The 22,864-nt window shown below is 40.3% G+C and overlaps 1 protein-coding gene across 1 annotated transcript in view; it reads right to left on the bottom strand.

Moving 5' to 3' along the window:
- LOC131401855 (centrosomal protein kizuna-like) overlaps window positions 1-22,304 on the bottom strand; it is a 62,152-nt gene extending 39,848 nt beyond the window's left edge. Inside the window, exons 1-2 of the mRNA XM_058536952.1 lie at window positions 21,707-22,304; window positions 20,947-21,262 (exon numbers count right to left, since the gene is read on the bottom strand). Coding sequence (XP_058392935.1) covers window positions 20,947-21,262; window positions 21,707-22,304 — 914 coding nt within the window. The remainder of the gene's footprint in view (window positions 1-20,946; window positions 21,263-21,706) is intronic.
- Window positions 22,305-22,864: the final 560 nt, after the last annotated feature.

The raw sequence follows: 22,864 nt of genomic DNA on the forward strand, positions 1-22,864 counted from the left end.
ATAAAGGGGATTAACCGGGAGGAAAGGCAGGCGGGATGCAAGCTAGGAAATAATGCCCTCCTGGGTAGACCCTGGGAGCCAGGTGAAAAGGCTTCTCGTCAGTGTGAAAGTTCAGGGGATGTAAGACAAGCACATCCCCAATTCCAGGTAAGTACACCTTTCAAAACAGCAGAAACCAGTTTCAGCTGTGCCCATGATTACAGATGTAATAATGCTCCAAAACAACCATGTCCAGCATACATCCATGTAATATATAACATCTGATCAGCAAGCACCATCAATCCCAGACCCAGCACTGGAAATTCTTTTAGGGATTCAATTATCCTAGAAAGTAGTGCTTTTCAATGTTTAAGGTGGCAGAACACCTGGAATTCTTAGAACTTTCTGTAAAATATCATGAAGTACTGATATACGTCATTTCATCACACAAATTAGGAACATTTTTACTAGCGGACAATGAATATACAATATAAAAATCAAACCACTAACACAAATACCCATGATGAAAAACCAATCTATCAAACCTAACAGGATCAGCTGATTTCACATTTTTCATTATTATTCATTTGGTACTCTCATTCATTTTCTCTTCCAGTAGGCAAGCTATAGCAGGTAACCAAAGTTTTATTAAAATAATTTTGAGGAAGTTCTCAAAATTACAAAGATTTATTTTCCTAAAAATTGGAAAAGACCACTTGACTCAATAGCAGGAGAATTCTACTGGAATATATCTGAGAATCACTGCACTAAAGAAAACGAATCTAGCATTGTTTTAAGCAGCAGATTCAAACACACTTCCAGTCCACAAAAATGACAAGCAAATTAAAATGAATTTACGCTGACAAAGGAAAATAGAAAAAAGTTAGACAACTAGTTGAAGGCCATTAAACACAAGGTGTTCAGAAGTGCTCCTCACATCTCTCTTGTAGGTTAAAGTAATACTGTAAGTCTCCTAACTGGGACTCAAAACAGTGAGATTCAGTACAAAAGCACAAGAAAACATATCAAGGTCTCACTTATTGCTTTTTGAGTTTTTCTTATCTGCTTGGCCTATCTGCACAGATTCCCTCACAGAAGCCATCACTGAATGGAAGCTTTCCCACTCAGTTATCAAGCTCAAATGTTCCTTATCAAATCCCACCTTAAAATAAGTTTCGTTTTTCTAGAAGCCTATCACCAATAGCTCAACAACTGCTCTTCAAAAGGTGAGAAATACAAGTTTAAGAGAATAAAAGGGAAGATGAGCCATAAGGAACTGATCAAGTCTAAGATCAAGGTGCTGGCTGGCTTGGTTCCTGGTGAGGGCCCACTTCCTAGCTTGCAGACGGCTGCCTTCTTGTTGTGTCCTCACAGGGCAGAGAGAGGAGGAGAGCTCTCTCAGGTCTCTTCTCATAAGGGCACTAATCCCATCACGAGGGCCTGACCCTCATAACCTCATCTAACCTTAATTACCCACTAAGGGCCCATCTCCAAATACCATCACATTGGGGGTTCAGGCTTCAACATATGAATTCTGCAGGGACACAACTCAGTCCATAAGAACACCGCTGCCACCATCTTGTTCCTGGCCTAAGGATGAGGTCAGCACTGAGGATGACAGAGCAGGGAAACGGAAAGGACCTGGGTCTTTGATGACAAAAGTGAAGGGCAGTATCAACCAATCCCAGGGCCTGCTTTACTCCCGGACTTCCAGAAATAAACAAAAATGTGTTTATTGTTTAAGGCAGTTCGAGACAGTGTTCCCCCTTGATTAATTATCAAGATAATTAATAGGTAAATGTTCAACAAGGCCAGAAAGCCAAGTTGAAAAACTTGATGGATGGCTTTTCCATAATTCAAATTTACATTTCATTGAAAAGAATTTAAGGGAAGTATCTTAAAATGACGATCCTACCCCTGTCACTCTGCTCCCCTACCATGTCTCCTTTTTATAAATACCAGTAACAGCAGAATCTTTGCTCTTGGTGTGGCTGGGCCAGCACAAAGCAGGATCGAGGGGCTGTTCATGTCCTGGGTGTGGAGGGATAAGAAAAAGACCCCTGTAGCCCCTGAATGTGTTCCCCTGGCCTGCAGTGGTGCTATACTCTGCCACATGAGCCACTCCTTCAGCTGGAGTGACCAACAGTTCCCTAGACATGGGCCATGCTGGTCTGTCTTCAGGCCTGTGCTCCAGCCATTCCTCTCTTAAAATCTGGAATGGCTAATCTCCTTTCATCAGCCAAACCAATCACCATGGCTATTCTGGTTTTCTATTGCTTGTAATAGCTAACCTGAATTTAGTGGTGTAAAACAACAATCGACAACTTTTTGTTATGCTCATGGCTTCTGCGGGTCAGGAATTTGGACAGGGCACAGGGCAGGTAGCTTGTCTCTGCTCTGCAATGTCAGGGACCTCAGTCTGAATATCATGGGGTGATGTGGAACACAGATGACTGGAATTATCCGGAGGCTTCTACACTCACATCTGGAGCCTGGGCTGGACTAAATTCAGGCTCAGCTGGGCCTGCTGACTGCAACACTGACACACGGCCTCTCCCTGAGGCTTGTTTGCTGTTAGCCCCACTTTCTTGGAAACCTGGCCATATTCCAGTCTCTCCTACCTTATTTGAATCTTAAACAACCAAGACTTGACCCCTAGAGTCTCCTCTCCAACTTTTGAAACCATAGGTAAACTTGTTCCACTCAGAATAAACTACTTTTAGATCTCAAATTTGTATTGAAAGAGGTCTCATTTTTCTGCAGCCCTCGTGGAATTTGGGCTGCTGGTTCCCTCCCTAGCAGAGATGCAGGCCTGCTATATTCTCTCATCAGCCTCCCTAGTCTCTCTTTCCCCCTGCCCTCCCTTTCTCCCTCTCCCCAATCGCCTCCTCCCTCCCCTCCCTCTACATCTCTTATTTGGCTCCCGGAGTGCTGGGATAGGGCCTCTTAACACTCCATTGAGACATCTCCCCAAAAATGTTGTAACTCACTTAAACATCAAATGATAAGAGGGATTCTAGGAAAACAGTGGCAGCACAGCCTTTATTTTTAAAAATCTCCCTGAATTCCCTTATATAAATATAAAAAAAAGTTAGAACAACTAGGAGAGCAAACCAAAAATTCATGCATAATATCTATGACAAAATTATGTGACAAAATATGAGTGAGTGGAACAAACTACTGATAGCAACTAAACTCCCATTATATCTGCAATTGTACAGAAGGAAGTGGAGGGACAGCAAAAGTATGAATGACGTTCCTGAGAATGCAAGAACCTCCACATCGTCAAGCGGTACTCACTGGCAGGCTGAGGTGAGAAGGGCAGCCCATCTGGAAGGGGGCTGCAGGTCCATTTCAAGGGTTAGAACAGAGGGACTGCGGTAGGTGCAGGAGCAATCCGGGCCCTACCACTCCAGAACCTTACCAGTCTAAGTGCCCTTTCAGCAGAGCTCTGCACTGAGGAGAAGCTGCTGGGAGTGAACTCGAAATTGAACTTAACTGGGACAATAACGGCAGAGGAAGAATCTTCCCATTTCAAGTGGAGGAGGGGAAAAGAGCCAAGGGATCTAAGAAAGTAAGAGGCCACATACAAACATTCTGGGAGAACAACAGAAGAGGGAGCTCTGGAGCCATAAAACTAGGAAAGCCAGCCTGGCCCACCTGCCCCTCCTGAGTGCAGGAGAACTCCTCTCACCAGACATAGGCCCAGAAAAGATTCCAGGTCTCTTTATCAGTAAAGCGCAGGTAACGACACCTCCACTGCATAGGGCTGCGGCAGCAGATGAGATAATGTATGTAAAGCAGCTGGCACAGCATCGGGTACACAGTAAGCACTCAAAGATGATCGAAATTATTACCATTATTATAAACATTAGCATATCAAGTTTATATAACAACCTTAAGCCTAACTCTAACAAAAGATTAAAGATTTCAGTTAGGCCACAGTGAAGTGTGGTAAAACACCACTGTCCCACTCCAGAGGACATTTCCCAAGTTGTCCACCCCGGACTCAGCACCCTCCTCCGCAGAACAGTACTACCCAGTACATAATTGCTCAATTCTGCCTCTCGCCTTCCCTTTGCCCAGCTGCAGGCTGACCCTTTTCCAGCTGCTCACACATCCTTGCTTCAGAGAGCCTCTTACAGCTCCCTGGTCTACGATTTTCCTTTATGATCAATTTTCCGCCCTGATTATCTTGTTTCTGGAAGGTAGCTCAGGTTTTAGGAAAACTTCTGATCACACCCAATTGGATGATGATTTCCTGGTTGAACTCGCAGACTTCTAGAGCCTCGCTGGTGACCTCATGTACTGATGCTAAGCACAAGCTCTACTTACGGTGCATCATACCCAACACTTCTCAGTGAAAAGGGCTAAATAAAACAAACTGTCCATTTTGTCAGGATTCTGATTCATTGATGCTAGAAATTAAATTTATCAAATTGCTAAGAGTCATAGTAGGAGAGACAGAAGCCAAGTTCATTTCTGACTTAAAAAAAAAAAGAGGTTGGCCATTCCCTTTATATGTCATGTATGTCCCTGCATCTTGACTTCCAGAACCACACTATCAGATTACCATTAACTATCAAATGCCAACATGTGCCAGCCACTGTACCAGGTGCTTTAGCTGAAAAAATCAATCTGATGAAGATAGTAAACTAGAACTTTGAAGTCAAATTTAATTAGTCAAAAGATGATACTGGTCAAAAGGAGATCCAAGACTATAATCACAAAAGGTCATGGCTCTGCCAGTCTTCCTGTGGTCTAGAGCAGGGAAAGAGAAAGAGAACATTCCAAACAAATCAGTAAGTTCCTGATTTGTTTCTTGTGATCATCTCTAGTTAAAGAAAGGGAATTAGGGACAGGGCTAGCCTGACAGGAGAAATAAAAGGGAACAGGTTCATATTCTGGATAATTTTTCATAAATGTGTACAAAACATAATATTCTGAAATCACATATTCTCCATGTCAGCAGACGGTTATGAGTTTGGAAGGCTTTCTAGTAACCACACATAATAAAATAAGAAAGTACTGTGTATAATCTAAAAGGACAAATTGTTAAAAGACTTGGGAGGGCTCATCACAAGGAAAGAAAGATGAAATGGAAGGGGAGAAAACTGTTCCACCAATAGATTTAAAAGGTAAAAGACAAACTAAATTAGAAATGACTTTGTCAAAGCTATGCATTTCATAACGAAAACTGAAAGTGGCCAAACAATATCTGGTTTCCCCGGCCTTCAGAAAGGAAGCAGCAGCCAAGTGGAAGCGACTATGAGGGAGAAGGGAAGAAGAGACACCAGGTAGGCTTCAGGGTGCTGATACTATTTCTTGACTGGGTGGGGGTTACCAGCTGTGTTCACTCTGTGATAATTAATGGAGCAGTACACTCATGATTTGTTCACTAGTATGTAGGCTATACTTCAATAATAAAATTCATTTTAAAAAGAGCACATGACAAGGACTTCTGCTTCTTGTAAAGGCATCCTAGGTAATGCAGGCCAATCCTTGCACTAAGAACAAAAAAAAGTATAAAAAATATCTCTTTGATAGCTTAGAGAGATAAGGCAGTGATGAATTACAGGATCAAAACCTAGAAAAAAAGGAAATTCAGAGAGATAAGCCTAACATCTGGGGCAATTTTTCTTTGAAGGGCATGTGCCAATTCCAGAAAAGGCAGCTGAGAGTCTGAGAAGCTGAGTGGAGCTCCAGGCAATCCCACAGAGTGGGAGAATAAAAACTGAAGTCCAGGTCTACCAACGAAGGGGAACCCTAATAAATCACCCACACTTTGAACTGGAACTTCAAAGGGCTGCTTCCTGTGGATAATGGTGAAACTGAGTCTGGCCCTCAAAGGGACCAAGGCCTGGCTTCACACTGTCTCAATTCTTCAACCTGGATGAAAGGGACCCAGGATCACTTCTGCCCCAGGCGCCTGCCAGAAGCAAATGCAAATCCTCTTTAGAGGAGGAAAACTTCCTTGTCCTCAAATCACTCCCAAAATGCTCCTACACAATATCCATTCAAAAATTGCCAGAGATTTGAGAAAAACAAGACAAGAGTGATTAAAAAGCGAGAGAAAGAAAAGAAAACAGAAGCAGACCCATGGGGAAGAAATGGAGATCCAGTCTCTAAGGTACTTATACTGTCTGGAAAGAAAGTAAAAATATTAATTAACAATAGATTTTGAAAGGTCAGAAACTTAGAGATGAAACAAAAATTAGTAAATATATAGGTGATTAGAATCATGTAATTATTAAGCTCGAGCTAACAGAAACATACAGCACCCTACCCAATGAAGAGTGAATATACATGTTTTCAAGCATTATGGGCATTTATAAACATTGGCCATTACTATGGCCAATCAACAAAGACCAAAGCACAGATGTTGTTCAGAACACATTTTCTGCCAACAATGTGATAAAATTGGAAATCTATAATGAAAAGAGAATCCTCTTTTCCCCTAATATGTTTAGAAACAACCAAAAATCATTTTACATAATACCTATGTCAAAGAAAAAGATATAATAATTATAAACATTTAGATAATTAAATTAAAATACTTAAAACTGAATGGGAGTGATAGCATTATTTGTCAAAACCAGTGGGGTGCAAGTCAAGCAGTACTTACATGGAAATTTAAAGCCTCAAAAGTATATGTTCTAAAATGGGAAAGATTGAAAATTAGGCATTCAACTCAGTTAGAAAAAACCACCTGGTAAAACCAAGCAAAGTAAAAAGGGAATAATAAAGATAATAACAGAAAGAAACGAGATTTTTAAAAAGCAACAGATGGGATGAAATCTGATTATTTGGAGAAATTAATAAAATAGACAAATCTCATGCAGGATTGATTGATGAAAAAAGTTGGGCAGACATAAAATTATGAATGAAAAAGAAACATAATTATTGACACGGTAAAAATTCTAAAATATAGGGTCCAGCCCCGTGCCCTAGTGGTTAAGTTTGGCATGCTCTGCTTTGGCGGCCCAGGTTCAGTTCCCGGGCATGGACCTACATCACTTGTCGGCAGCCATGCTGTGGTGGTAACCCACACCCAAAATACAGGAAGACTGGCAACAGATGTTAGCTCAGGGATGATCTTCCTCAGAAAAAAAAAAAAAAAGAAAAAAATTGTAAAATATAAAAGCTGCCCACAAATTTGAAAACTTAGAAAAGTATTAAGAAACTAGAAAATTTTTCTAGTACACTCTACATTTTCAAAATTGACTCAAGATGAATGAAAACATCAATATACGTATAAGCATTTAAGAAATGGAAAAAGTAGACAAAAATTGAGAGAATTTTCATCAGTGCACCTGTCTTGCAAGAAATGTCATACATTCTTCTGGTTTTAACCTTTGCAAGTGTTCTCAGTATCCCAGACTCCTGCCTTTGCTCTAGGTCACCCACCTCTTCTGACTGAGGCCAGAAGCCTATGGTGAGAAGGGTGGGAAAGGCTGGGGAACCAGGTTCAGGTCGGTCAATGGAGACTTCTTTTAACATCTCCCGTACAGACACTGAGTGACAATTAATGCCTACTTCGCTGACCATCTGGTCTGAGGACTACTGCCCTCTTGGAAGCCTGGTTCTGGACTTTTAAAAATTTAAACCAAAATAAAGATAAGGAAAGTCTTAGATTTTTCAGATCAAAGTAGGTGAGCTAACAGGAGAGGCACAGGCAAGACTGGGGAATGAAGTGCCAGGCAGAATAGGAAGGGGATACACTGACAGCCCCACCTGCTGGCACCAGGTTATCTTTTCAAAAGTGTAATGCACAACCTTACTTTGGGAACAAAAGCGATCATTTGTGGGGCAGCAAGAAAAAGCTCAGGGGGCCACTTGTTGAGGGGCAGAGGTCAGGTCCAAGAAAAACAAGAGACAGTGGTGAAGAAAAAAAGCAAGTGAAGCAGACACCTGAAGGCATCATCACATCTGAAGGAACACTGAATCCATAAACATGCTGCCAGCTCCGCTTAGAGTGACTTGCGGGTAAATGCTACAAGAAACACAGTTTTATGCAAGAATTTCAGATGCAAGAACTTCCTTCCCATATTTAACTTTGAAGAGGGGCTAAATTAAAATCACTAGAGGAGATTCACTTCATGTGATCACATTTTTATGACCCTGAGAAACCAAGGCTTTCACTTATTTAGTGTAAAAGGCAGCATTACGTTTTGCTTTCAGCCATACTCCAGGGGGGAAAGAACAAAGCAACTCTGCGAGTGCTTTGCTCGGGCTTGAAGAAGGGCACACAGCACTTCCTCAGCTTATTTGAGGCTGGAAGGCACAAAAATCAATACGGACAGAGCAAAAGGTCAAATTGCCACCGCTTAGTTTTCTTTTCTTTTCCTAATTAAATAATCTCATTTGCTTCTGGAGCTTCCTTATTCAACCTAATGAAATATTATCTCTGATATTCCAGTTTTTTAGGCAGTAGAGAGTTACTGGGAACCAGCCCAGGGTATCAGTTAAGAATACAGACTCTGGACCCAGATGGCCAAGCTCAAAGTACACTGAGCCACTTTGTGACTTTGAACATAACTTCTCTGTGTCTCAGTTTTCTCCTTTGTAAAAGGGTAATGATGATAGGAATAAATGGATTATTATAAACAAAGCTCTTCACAACAGTGCCTGGCACAGAGTGGGTGCTATTGAAGGGTATATCACCATTATGATTGTGATTTGCATGGTAGAGCACAGAAATTAAGAGCATGAATTCTGGCATCCGGCGGTCAGTTCGAATGCTAGCTGCACCTCTAAGGTTATTTAATCCTTCTAAACCTCACTTGAAATACTCCACTTGGCATCTGCAGCACAACTTCTTCTCGGTTCTCTTGATTCTTCCCTGCAGCTTCGCCTCAAACTCCTTTGCTGTTTCCTGCTCATTTTCCTGACCTTGAATGTGGAGCCAGGCCTTGGGCTGCTTTCCTATTCACACTCATTGCCTAATGTTCTTCTCAGGGTCCACGGCTTTAAAGTGCATTTATACTCTGATGATTCAGTAAAGTTGCAGGATACAGAATCAACATACAAAAATCAGCTGCATTTCTATATAACAATCCAAAGAAAACAATCCCATTTACAATAGTATCAAAAAGAATAAAATACTTAGGAATAAATTTAACCAAGGAGGCAAAAGACTTGTACATTAAAAACTACAAAACATAGCTGAAAGAAATTAAAGAAGACACAGACAAATGGAAAGATATCTCATATTCATGGATTGGAAGATTTAATATTGTTAAAATGTTCACACTATCCAAAGTGAGCTACACATTCAATGCAATCCCTATCAAAATTCCAATGGCATTTTTCACAGAAATAGAAAAACCAATCCTAAAATTCATATGGAACCACAAAGGACTCTGAATAGCCAAAATAACATGGAGAAAATGAACAAAGCTGGAGGAGTCACACCTACTGATTGCAAAACATATTACAAAGCTACAATAATCAAAACAGTATGGTACTGGCATAAACACAGACACACAGACAAATGGAACAGAATAGAAACCCAGAAATAAATCCACATATATATAGTCAACTGATCTTTGACAAGGGCATCAAGGAGGCACAATGGGGAAAAGATAGTCTCTTCAACAAATGGTGCTGTTATTCACGTGCAAAAGAATAAAACTGGACCCTTATCTTACACTATACACAAAAATCAACTCAAAATAGACTTAAAAATCAACTTAAACGTAAGACCTGAAACTGTAAAACTCCTAGAAGAAAACATAGGGGAAAAGCTGCCTGACATTGGTCTTAGCAATGATTTCTTAAATATGACATCAAAAGCACAGGCAACAAAAGCAAAAATAGATAAGTGGGCCTACATCAAACTAGAAAATTTCTACACAGCAAAGGAAACAATCAACAGAGTGAAAAGGCAACCTACAGAATGGAAAAAATATCTGCAAACCATATATCTGGTAAGAGGTTCACATCCAAAATACAAAAGGAACTCTAACAACTCAATTGCAAAAAACCAAATAACCTGATTAAAAAATGGAGAAAGGGGGCCAGCCCGGTGGCGCAAGCGGTTAAGTGCGCGCGCTCCGCTGCGGTGGCCCGGGGTTCGCTGGTTCGGATCCCGGGCGCGCACCGACGCACTGCTTGGCAGGCCATGCTGTGGCGGCGTCCCATATAAAGTGGAGGAAGATGGGCACAGATGTTAGCCCAGGGCCGTCTTCCTCAGCAAAAAAAAAAAAAAAAGAGGAGGATTGGCGGATGTTAGCACAGGGCTGATATCCTCACAAAAAAAAAAAAAAAAAATGGAGAAAGGATTTGAATAGATATTTCTCAAAAGACGATATATAAATGGCCAACAGGTATATGAAAAGATGCTTAACATTACCTATCATCGGGGAAATGCAAATCAAAACCACAATGAGATATCACTTCATACTTGTTAGGATGGCCATTATTAAAAAAAAAACGAAAGAAAAGAAAATAACAAGTATTGTTGAGGATGTGGAAAAACTGGAACCCTGTGCACTATTAGTGGGAGTGTAAAATGTTGCAGCCGCTATGGAAAACAGCATGGAAGTTCCTCAAAAAATTAAAAATAGAACTACCATATGATCCAGCAATCTCACTCTGGGTATTTATCCAAAAGAACTGAAATCAGGATCTCAGAGACACAGCCTCACTCCCATGTTCACTGCAGCATTATTCACAATAGCCAAGAGGGGGAAACAAACTAAATGTCATCGACAGATGAATGGATAAAGAAAATGTAGTATATAAATGCAATGGAATATTATTTAGCCATAAAAAGAAGGAAATCCTGTCAGATGCTACAACATGGATGAACCTTGAGGACATCATGCTACACGAAATAAGTCAGTCACAGAAGGACAAACACTGGTTGGTTCCACTTATATAAGATATCTGAAGTAGTCAAATTCATAGAAGTAGAAAGTAGAATGGCGGTTGCCAGGGGCTGGGGGAAGAGGGAAATGAGGATTTACTGTTCAATGAGTATGAAGTTTCAGTCATTCAAGATGAAAAAGTTCTAGGGATATGGTATACAACAGTGTGCTTACAGTTAACAATATTGTACTGTACATGTAAAAATGTTAACTTTTCAATAAATGGTGCTGGAACGGGATATCCACATGAACAAAAATGAATCTAGGCACAGATCTTACACCCTTCACAAAAATTAACTCAAAATGGATCACAGACCTAAATGTAAAATATAAAACTATAAAACTCCTAGAAGATAACACAGCAGAAAGCCTAGATGACTTTGGGTATGGTGATAACTTTTTATTTGTTTATTTATTTTTTATTTTTTTGTGAGGAAGATCAATCCTGAGCTAACATCCACGCTAATCCTCCTCTTTTTGCTGAGGAAGACCGGCTCTGAGCTAACATCTATTGCCAATCCTCCTCCTTTTTTGTTTTGTTCCCAAAACCCCAGTAGATAGTTGTACGTTATAGTTGCACATCCTTCTAGTTGCTGTATGTGGGACGCGGCCTCAGCATGGCCAGAGAAGCAGTGCGTCAGTGCACGCCTGGGATCTGAACCTGGGCCGCCAGTAGCAGAGTGTGCGCACTTAACCGCTAAGCCACGGGGCCGGCCCTGGTGATGACTTTTTAGATACAACACTAAAGACATGATCCAGGAACAATATAACTAATAAGCTAGACTTCATTAAAATTAAAAAACTTATGCTCTGCAAAAGATAACATCAAGAGAATGAGAAGACAAGCCACAGACTGGGAGAAAATATTTGCAAAAGACACATCTGATAAAGGACTTATATCCAAAATATACAAAGAGCTCTTTAAAACTCAACAATAAGAAAACGAATAACCCAATTAAAAAACGGGAAAAGATCTGAACAGACACCTCACCAAAGAAGATATACAGATGGTAAATAAGCATATGAAAAGATACTCAACATCATATGTCATTAGGGAACTGCAAATTAAAACAAGAAGATATCATTACATACCTATTAGAATGGCTAAAATCCAAAAAAACTGACAATAACAAATGCTAACAAGGATTATAGAAGCAAGAACTCTCATTCATTGCTGATGGGAATGCAAAATGGTACAGCCACTTTGGGAGACAGTTTGGGAGCCTCTTATAAAACTAAACATAGTCTTACCAAACAATCCAGCAATTGCACTCTTTGGTATTTACCCAAATGAACTGAAAACTTACATCCACACAAAAACCTGCACATGGATGTCTACAGCAGCTTTATTCATAATTGCCAACAATGTGGAAGTCACAAAGATGTCCTCCAGTAGGTGAATGGATAAACTGCAGTACATCAAGACAACATAATATTATTCAGCACTAAAAAGAAATGATCTATCAAGCCGCAAAAAGACATGGAGGAACCTCAAAGGCATATTACTAAGTGAAAGAACCCAATCTGAAAAGGCTACATACTATACGATTTCAAGAATATGACATTCTGGAAAAGCCAAAACTATAAACTGTAAAAGGATCAGTAGTTAGCAGGGGGTGGGGGTGGGGGTATGAATAGGTAGAGCACATAGGATTTTTAGGGCAGTGAAAATACTCTTTATGATACTATAATGATGGATACATGTCATTATACATTGTTCAAACTCATAGAATGTACAATACCAAGGGTGAATTGTAATATAAATTGTGGACTTTGGGTGATTATGATGTGTCAATGCAGGTTCATCAGTTGTAACAAATGTACCACTCTGGTGTAGGATATTGATGATGGGGGAGGCTATGTATGTGTAGGGGCAGGCGGTATATAGGAAATCTCTGTACCTAATTCTTAATTTTATTGTGAACCTAAAACTGTTCCAAAAAATAAAGTCTTAAAAAATGTTAAGAGGATAGATCTCATGTTATGTATTATTTTATTTTATTTTATTTATTTATTTTTCCCCCCCTAAGCCCCAGTAGATAGTTGTATGTCATAGTTGCACATCCTTCTAGTTGCTGTACGTGGGACGTGGCCTCAGCATGGCCGGAGAAGCGGCGCGTCAGTGCGCGCCCGGGATCTGAACCTGGGCCGCCAGCAGCGGAGCGCGCGCACTTAACCGCTAAGCCACGGGGCCAGCCCTGTATTTTTTTTTAAACACAAAAAATATATGTATATCCAGAATTTGACACTTCTCACTGCTGCCACCCTGACCCAAGGCACCACCACCTACTCCCTAGATTACTGTAATATTCTCTAAACAGGTCTCCTTGCTCCCACCCTGTCCCCTACAGTTCATTTTCCATTAAGCAGCCAGAGTGGTTCTTCACCTCCCTTGAAGCACAATCCAAAGTTCTTCCGACAGCCTACAAGACCCTTTGTGATGTGGCCCACTGATATTTCTCTCACTCCATCTCCTACCTTCCTCACTCACCTGTTGTGGTCCAGCTGCACTGGCTTCTTTGCTGTTCCTAGAAACACCACGTATGCTGCCACTAGAGGGCCTCTGTACTTGCTGTTCCTGCTGCATGGTATTCTCTTCCTCAAGATATATCCCACTCATCTCCAAGACACTGAAGGAGAGAAATGAAACATAAATTGATAAACAAACAAATATACCAGGGTGAAAATTAAGGTAACAAAGAATAAAGCAGGTTAAATAGACAGAGAAGGCATGGGTACAATTTAATGTGGCTTACTCTCACTCACTTTAGATCTCCTCTCAAATGTCAAATCACCACAGAGACTTTCCCTGAGTATCCTACACTAAATTGCATCTATGCATTCTCTATGCACTTAACCTGCTCGTTCTTTGTCATAATATTTTCACACAGATTGTTTATTGGTTTGTGTTTTCTTCCTCCCCTCCACACGCATGATCATAAATACCATAAGAGCAAGAGTAGTGCCTGGGACAGAGTAGGCACTCAGTAAATATTTAATGTTAAATGAACAAAGTCCTATACTAGCTATCTATAGACTCGTAACAAACTACCCCAAAGCTTTGTAGCTTAAAACAACAACCATTTTGGGGCCGGCCCCGTGGTGTAGTGGTTAAGTGTGCGCTCTCCGCTGCTGGCAGCCTGGGTTTGGATCCCGGGTGGGCACCACGCACCACTTGTCAGGCCATGCTGTGGCGGCATCCCATATAAAGTAGAGGAAGATGGGCATGCATGTTAGCTCAGGGCCAGTCTTCCTCAGCAAAAAGAGGAGGATTGGCATGGATGTTAGCTCAGGGCTGATCTTCCTTACACACACACACACACACAAAAAACAATAATAAAAAAAAAAAACACCACCATTTTATTATATCTAATGACTTTGTGGATCAGAAAATCAGTCAGGGCTTGGCTGAGTGGATTCTTCTGTTTTAGGTATTATTGAGAGAGGTTATTCAGTGATATCAGCTGGTGGATGCACTTGGTAGAGGGTCCAAGAAGGCTTCGCCTACATGTCTGGTACTTTGGAGGGGATAGCTGCAAGGATGGGCACAGCTGGGACCACAGTCTAGAGCACCTACACATAATTTCTTTACCACGGCAGTCTCAGAATAGTCAGACTTCTTACATGGTGGTTCAGGGTTCCAAGAACACATGTTCCAGCAAAAAGAGTGGCAACTGCACGGCCTTTTATAACTCAACTTTGGAAGTCATAGAGGATCAATTCTACCATGCTCTATTTGGTTGAAGCAGTCATAAGCCCATCCATATTCAAGGGAAGGGGAGAGAGATCCCATCTTTTAATAAGAGGAGTGTTGAAGAATTTGCAGCCATATTTCAGATTGCTACAACCCCATACCTCACAGTACAGAGCTTTGGGCCTACTAGGTATTCAGGAAATTTTGGTTGACTCAAAATGGAATTACAAAATGGGATTTTCAACTAAGGTACTATAACTAGAAGAGAGAACAGTTTGGTTCTTTAATACAGGGGTTTATAAAAAATAATTAATTTTAAATGGTCTACATAATTTCAAAACCAAAAAACTAAACATCAAACTCAAAACAGACCATCTATGAGGGGCTCACCAATACACTGGACATAGCTGAGGAAAGAATCAGTGAGCTTGAGGATATGTCAGTACAAATTTCCCAAACTGAAATGCAAAGAGAAGGAAGAATGAAAAAAAAATGGGACAGAACATCCAAGAATTGTAGGATAATTACAAAGGGTGTAACATACAAGTAATGGGAATACCAGAAGGAGGAGAAAGAGAGAAAGGAGCAGAAGGAATATTTGAAGTAATAATGGCTAAGAATTTTCCGAAGTTAACAACATATACCACCAAACTACAGATCCAGGAAGCTCAGAGAACACCAAGTAGGATAATTACCCAAAAAATCTACACCTAGGAATATCACAAAAATCCTTAAAGTGTATGCACCTAACAACAGAGCATTGAAATACACAGGCAAAAAGTGATAGAACTGTAAGGAGAAATAGATAAAGCCACTATTATAGTTGAATATTTAGTCACCTCTGTCGGTGACTAACATATCCAGCAGGTAAAAAGCAGCAAGGATATAGCTAAACTGAATAGCACCATTAAATTGGATCTAATCGACATTTATAAGATACTTCATCCAACAACAGCAAAATACACATGGTCACATGGAACGTTTGCTAAGACAAACCACATTCTGGGCCATAAAACACACCTCAACAAAGTTACAAGAACAGAAGTCATAGAAAGTATGTTCTCAGACCACAACAGAATTAAACTGAGATCAATAACAGAAATATAGCTAGGAAATCTCAAAATATTTGGAGATTAAACAACACACTCCTAAACACATGGGTAAAAGAGGAAGTCTCAGAAGAAATTTAAAAATATTTTGAACTGAACGAAAATGAAAATACAACTTATCAAAATTTGTGGGATGCAGTGAAAGCAGTGCTTCCAGGGAAATTTATAGCACTGAATGCACACATTAGAAAAGAAGAAAGCTCTAAAAGTCAATAATCTAAGCTCCCACCTTAGGAAACTAGAAAAGAGAAGAGCAAATTAAATTCAAAGTGAGCAGAAGAAAAGAAGTAATAAAATTTAGAACAGAAACCAATGAAATTGAAAATAGGCAAACAATAAAGAAAATCAAAAGACAAAAAGCTGGTTCTTTGGGGAAAAACCCAACAAAATGGATAAACCTCTAGCCAGGTTTATTAGTCTGCTCAGGTTGCCATAACAAAATATCACAAATTGGGTGATTTAGACAACAAAAATTTATTTTTTGCAATTCTAGAGGCAGGGAAGTCCAAGATCAAGGTGTCAGCTGATTTGGTTCCTAGTGAGACTTGCAGATGGCCACCTCTCACTGTGTCCTCACATGGCAGAGAAAGAAAGCTCTGGTGTCTCTTCCTCTTCTTTTAAGAGACCAGCCCCATTGGATAACGGCTTCACCCTTATGATCTCATTTAATCTTTATCATCTCCTCATAGGCAATCTCATTTAAAGCTCAGGGTCCTCTTCCAAGTTCACTGGTTGTTGGCAGAATTCAGGTCCTCGTGGCTATAGGACTGAGGCCCTCAGCTCCCACAGGGCACATACCATCGTCTGCCACGTGGCCTTCGTCACAAGATGGCAAGTTTGCTTCTTCAGGTGAACAGGAGAGTATCTCAGCTGCTTTGAATCTGATTTCAGTAAGTGCCCAGTCCCTTTTAAAGGTTGATCTGTTTAGGTCTGGCCCACCCCGAACAATTCCTTTTTGATTACCTCAAAGTCAACTGATTTGGGGACTTTCATTATGTTTGCAAAATTCTTCACCTCTGTCACGTAACATAGCCTAATCACAGAAAGGAAATCCTTCAAACTCACAGTCCTGCCCGCACGCAAAGTGAGGGGATTATACAGAGTGTACATCAGGGGGCAGGAACCTCAGGGGCCATCTCAGAATTCTGCCCACCAGTGTATACAATTAATCCTGATGAAACTAATGATGTCAGATTAATTCTCCTAAATCAAGTTACTCACCATACCACTCTTCTCTTAAAATAACCTTCAATAGTTCTGGAAAACACAGAGAAGGAACTTTAAATTCTTTACCCTGATATTCAAGGTCTTTCTCAAACATGACCCAGGCAACATTTTAAACCTTTACTCCAACAAGCCCTGCTCAATGAGCCCTTAGTCACACGCTTTGCTCTGCCCTCCCACGCCCTTTGTGTTCTCTGTATCTGCATTCCTTCTTGCACTCTTCCTCCAGACCTCATTCACTCCTTTCCCTCCTCCTTCTTATTCAAGCCTTTACAGCCTTCAAGATGCTGCATCAACACCCTGGGATAAAACCTTTCCTGACCCTTTTGACTCACACTGAGGTTATCTTCATTTGAATTTGTCCTCAAGTACTGTGGTGGATTGCAAAAAGCAACCGTAATCTTCTCATTCCTGTGTGCAATCATTTGCAATGGGACTTTGCCACTCATCCCATCAAGAGGTGGATTATATTTTTTCACCTCTTGACTCTAGGCTGGGTCCTGTGACTTTCTTTAACCAATGGGACATGAGCAAACCTGACACAAGCAGACACTTTAAAGCATTTGTGCACTGGGGCTTGCCCTCTTGCTGTGCTGGGAACCCTGCTACCACCACCAGGTGACTGAGGTTGGACTACTCTACTGGACGATGAGGGACATCTGGCCAAATAATTCTTGTAGCCCCAAATGACACTGGGCCAACCACCTGGCACCTGAAAAATAATAAATGTCTGGTGTTTTAGGTCATGGAGCTTTGTACCAATGTTTGCAGCAAACTACTCTTTAACAATGAGATTCAAGGTCCTCCTTTTTAACAACATTGCTTTTACTCAGCTTCATTCTAGTATGCTTCCTTGTGAGAAATGTGAATTATAGCTTGCAATGAAGGAACTGTGCAGGAAGCACAAGCTGGTCTTCAATTATCTGGAAATATCCATGGGGGTGGGTCATGAACCTTCTCAAAGATGCTTGGCTTTTAAACAGAGAAGCAATCCATATGTCCATCAACAGATGAATGGATAAACAAAATGTGGTATATCCATACACTGGAATATTATTTAGCCTAAAAAGGAATGAAGTTCTGATACCTGCTACAACATGGATGAATCTTGAAAATGTTATGTGAATTGAAATAGACCAAAAGGACAAATATAGAAGGGGGACAAAAAAGTTTTGGAAATTGGTAGTGGTGATGGTTGTACAATATCATGAACATAATTAACGTCACTAAATTGTACACTTAAAAATGGAAAATTTTATGTTATATACATTTTAACACAGCATTTAAATATTAATAATATAATATGCCAAAAACTCTTGAATTATACACTTTAAATGGGTGGATTGTATGGTACGTGAATTATATCTCAATAAAGCTGTTAAAAAGTTTTTTTAAATAAAACAAACAAAAAACAAGAGAAAACACCACCAAAAGTCACCCTTGATTTCACTTTTCTCCTCAGATGGAAACTACGCGGCATACTGCACATCTATTTTCCCTTCACTGCCAGGAAGCTTAAGACCAAGTTTTATGTTCAAGGTCAGCAACTCAGCTGGCACATAGATGTGCTCAAACATAGTATCTATCATCATTCTCATCAAATCAGAGGTTCCGCTTTCCTGTTCAGATCCTTCTATGTGTCTTCCTTTGTCCCATCTCTCGATCTTTGTTAACTAAAATTCATTCAAGTGACTTTTCTCCAGGCCCCCAACAGACCCTAAAGTAAACTGAGATAATGAACCTTTGAGGTCATAGTATTAGCTCTGTAAATATGACACTGTAGTCTCAGATGAATAATTAACCCTCAGAGCAAGGAGAAGAGCTCATGCTAAAGAGGAAATAAGAGAACGCAGCGCCTCAAAAGCGGTGAGGATGTCAGCAGGTTAACCAGGATCATTTAAACCACCTTCAACCTATTCCTGGGTAGTACTTTTTTTTTTGTTTTGTTTATTTATTTATTTATTTTTTCCCCCCAAAGCCCCAGTAGATAGCTGTATGTCATAGATGCAAATCCTTCTAGTTGCTGTACGTGGGACACGGCCTCAGCATGGCCCGAGAAGCGGTGCGTCAGTGTGCGCCTGGGATCCGAACCTGGGCCGCCAGCAGCGGAGTGCGCGCACTTAACCGCTAAGCCACAGGGCCGGCCCCTGGGTAGTACTTTTACCACAGAAAAATCAATGGGCTCAAATTTGGTAACAGACAGAAAACAACCATTGGTGACTGACCTTTCATTCTGGGACCATTCCATTAGGACAAACTATTCAAAAATTCCCCAAATGCCCATGTTTTCTAACAAATTTTGGAAAACTATATCCCAAAATTCTGAGGAACTTGGCTTTAAGATCATAGGAAAAAGTCAGTCATATAGGAGAAGGAGAGAGAAAACATTCTTAATTCTATACACATACCCAACTTTTTTCATCTCAGAAAAAGCCTGAGTCCTGGGTAAGTATGCTAGTCCCCCAGTTAATCCACCAAACTACTTACTTGTCCAATGAATTGCTATAAAAAGAAGCCTACAAATACGAAACCCAAAACAGATACATTCTATCTCTAGTAATAAAGTTTCTGATGATGTAGTATATAATACCTGTACCTCTTTGACGAGAGAAGTATTCTTACTAGAAAAATCCAATGGGGGGCCAGCCCGGGGGCACAAGCGGTTAAGTGCATGCGCTCCGCTGCGGCGGCCCGGGGTTCGCTGGTTTGGATCCCGGGTGCGCACTGACACACCACTTGTCAAGCCATGCTGTGGCGGCGTCCCATATAAAGTGGAGGAAGATGGCCATGGATGTTAGCCCAGGGCCAGTCTTCCTCAGCAAAAAGAGGAGGATTGGCAGATGTTACCTCAGGGCCGATCTTCCTCACACACACACAAAAAAATCCATTTGGCTTGCCACTCTAATAAATCAAATTTCCCAATGACAGGAACCATGTTGGTTCTTCCATCCACAGTACAAGTACTTTGTACTTGGATGTGCTATTAATAAATATTTCTTGAACATCACTTTAAAGTCAATCAGACTATAAATTAAAATTTTCACCATAAGTAGATAATGAATGGTAAGAGGCAATACATTAAAGGTGCAATGCTGCTCTAAAAGAGAACATATCCCCTCATATACAAGGATGCCCACTTGGCTTTTCACTGTTGCTGGGACTGTTGGAAAGAAAGAGTGATGGCATCACAGTGTAACAGAAAATTCTAGTGGTGGCATGTGGGTTGGGGAGGCAGGCTGTATGGAAGGTCTGCCCCAACGGCCTCCGTGTCATTCCTATGCCCCTAGCCTTGATTTCCTCATTTTTAAAAGGCGAGATCTACCTTAGTTTGTTACGTAGGTTCCTTCCACTCCTAAAAGAGATTTGATGCTATTAGAGTTATTTTTCATTGCAGAATTGGTTTTCAACAGTTTCCATGTTTTCTACACAATTCCACCTAGTACCTCCAATCAATAATAAAAAATTATACATGAGCTTTCATGAGTTGGATATTATAATAAGTGCTCAAAATGTATAACACTGATGTTGTTCCTATTTAACATTAAAGATTCCAGTGTCCTCATATTTACATTCAGAAAAGGAAAGCTGGCTTAGATATACACTTAGAAGAACTTATTAACTCATATTTAATCGTATGACAAAAATGACACCATGGCAAGGGATATTAGGATTAAGCAAATTAATTAGATACAAAGTTCCTAGCCTCTAAAGCTGAATTCCTAGTAAGTTTAACCATTTGTCACCTTCTGTGTTACCACAACTTCAAAATGATTTGTTTTCTTAAAAGGCTGGAGGGTAGGGGTGGGGGGAATGACTTATGAATTAACCAGGGATTGTTTGGATATAATTATAAACTGCAAATCACCATGATTGCAATGATATTCAGACTTTTAAAGCTATTTTATAAAAAAAGAAAAGAAAGCAAATTAGACCTTTGCTAAGAGATTATTTATGAGTAAGGAACTTATACATTCATGACTGAGTGTTCGACAATACATTCCCAGTGGAATGATCTCTAAAAATGTCTATAATTAAAAACAGAATAGTAAAAAAAAATTCAATGGCTTACTCTCTTGTTGGTGAGTTAGCGGAGGATTCCTTTTTTGAATCAGGAGAGCTTAGAGTTTGCAAAATACAATTATGTTTTTCGGTGGATAGGGCACCTCTTTCTTGCTCAGAGTGGATTAATTTTAAGGCCTCTATTCCATCTTCTCCCTCCATCTTGTCACTGGGATCTGGCTGTGGTTCTGGACTCTCTAAAATCAGATCATCTTCACTTACGGCAACTGTGAGGTCACTGCTGCTGCTCAGACCTTCCTCTTCCTGCTGTTGCTGCATTTTCCTGAAGGGCTTCTGTGCCTCGGGGTCCCCGTGAGGAGGATGATCTGTAACAGGGGATATGAAGAGACTACTGATCACTAAGTGCAGGGAGAAGCGAGGTAAGACGTTCCACCTCACGGAGTGCGATTATTCATCAGTTAAAACATGTAGAAACAATCTATGATTAATTACAGTATTTAAAAACTCATTAAAAATATTTTATTAAATATATTAAAAATATAACAATGAGTTTAAAAATCAGAGAATTCGCTTGTAAGAATATTTCCACATACATATTTAAGAATTCATTAGAATGGAATTTGTTGGCAAAGTCAGCACTGTACTTTGTTTTTTGACAAAAGATAAAATTAGAGAGTACACTTTGTTCTTACATAAGACCACTACCACCCGGAAAAACTAAATACCAACAAAAATCAGCAAACAATCTCAGCCTCTCACCCCACCTGAGAAACCTTCCTGAGCAGAATGCTTCTCTTGAGAACACTTACTTTCAGATGCACAGTATTCTGAGACTGATATCGGAGCGACTGGTAGTCTGGCACTGTCTTCCTTGACTTCAATATGTTCCCGTGTCAGTATATCTCCCTCTGATGCCCCTGATCTGCTGGAACTGTCACACTTTAAATCAGTGGTTCTGCTCCCTGGACGTAATCTTCCCCGTAACAGGGAATGGAGTTCAGCAGACTTTCTGCTTTCAGATAAATTACTCTTGCCGTGATGTGAGTTGCTTCCTATCTCCAAGCAATGAGTCTCTTCCTCCTCAGACAATGGGCTGGCTGTGACTGGCATTTTCTCATCAATCTGAAGAGATGTCCTTCCATCTATTTTGTCAGACTTATTTAAGCACTGTGTGCCACTATTAGTGCAGACTACATAGCTGTCTGTCACATCACTGCTCTGGGCTGTCTGTTGCTGTGAACATGGGTCAGGAATTGTTCTGAAGTTCTTCGTGGGTTGGGGAGATTTCCGCTCTGTACTAACATCTCCAGTGCTTGAGATGGCTGACATTTGGCGGCCCATAAAGATTGTTGCTGGTTGATACAATCCTCTTGACACAGCTGTCCCCAAGTTAATCCCTGCCTGCATTGCAACCTGCAGCACCAAAAGAGACGTGAGTTAAATGTATTGTGTATGAACAATTAGGTTGTTTAGGTTGTTTTCAGAAATGAAATGAGGTAAAGGAAGCATGACCATTGAAATCAACAGCTACCATGTTTATAAAACTCATGGCTTCCTACAAAACGAATGAGCAAAAAACTGGTATAGTCCATACTCTTTAATTTTAAAAACAGTGTTGGTTCACAAAGCAAATATTGTCAAGGAACTATGGAATCTATATTTTTCAAAAAGAAATGCATACATTGCACAACTATGTGAATGTAATTAACGCCACTGAATTGTACACTTAAACGTGGTTAAAATGGTAAATTTTATGTTATGTATATTTTGCCACAAGCAAAAAAAACAGCTGTGAGTTCTAGCCTCTTTCCTCAGAGATGCTCAGATTTGATGGAGCTAGGAAGGTACCTGATGGAAAAAAAAAAAAAGGGAGAGGGAGAGAGAGAGACGCATACAAAGGACTACCAGAGGTTTCAAAACTCTATTTCTGGTATTATGTGTAATATAAAAAACCCTCCAATAATCAC

Source organism: Diceros bicornis (genome assembly GCF_020826845.1).
Source record: "Diceros bicornis minor isolate mBicDic1 chromosome 21 unlocalized genomic scaffold, mDicBic1.mat.cur SUPER_21_unloc_1, whole genome shotgun sequence".
Taxonomy (NCBI): domain Eukaryota; kingdom Metazoa; phylum Chordata; class Mammalia; order Perissodactyla; family Rhinocerotidae; genus Diceros; species Diceros bicornis.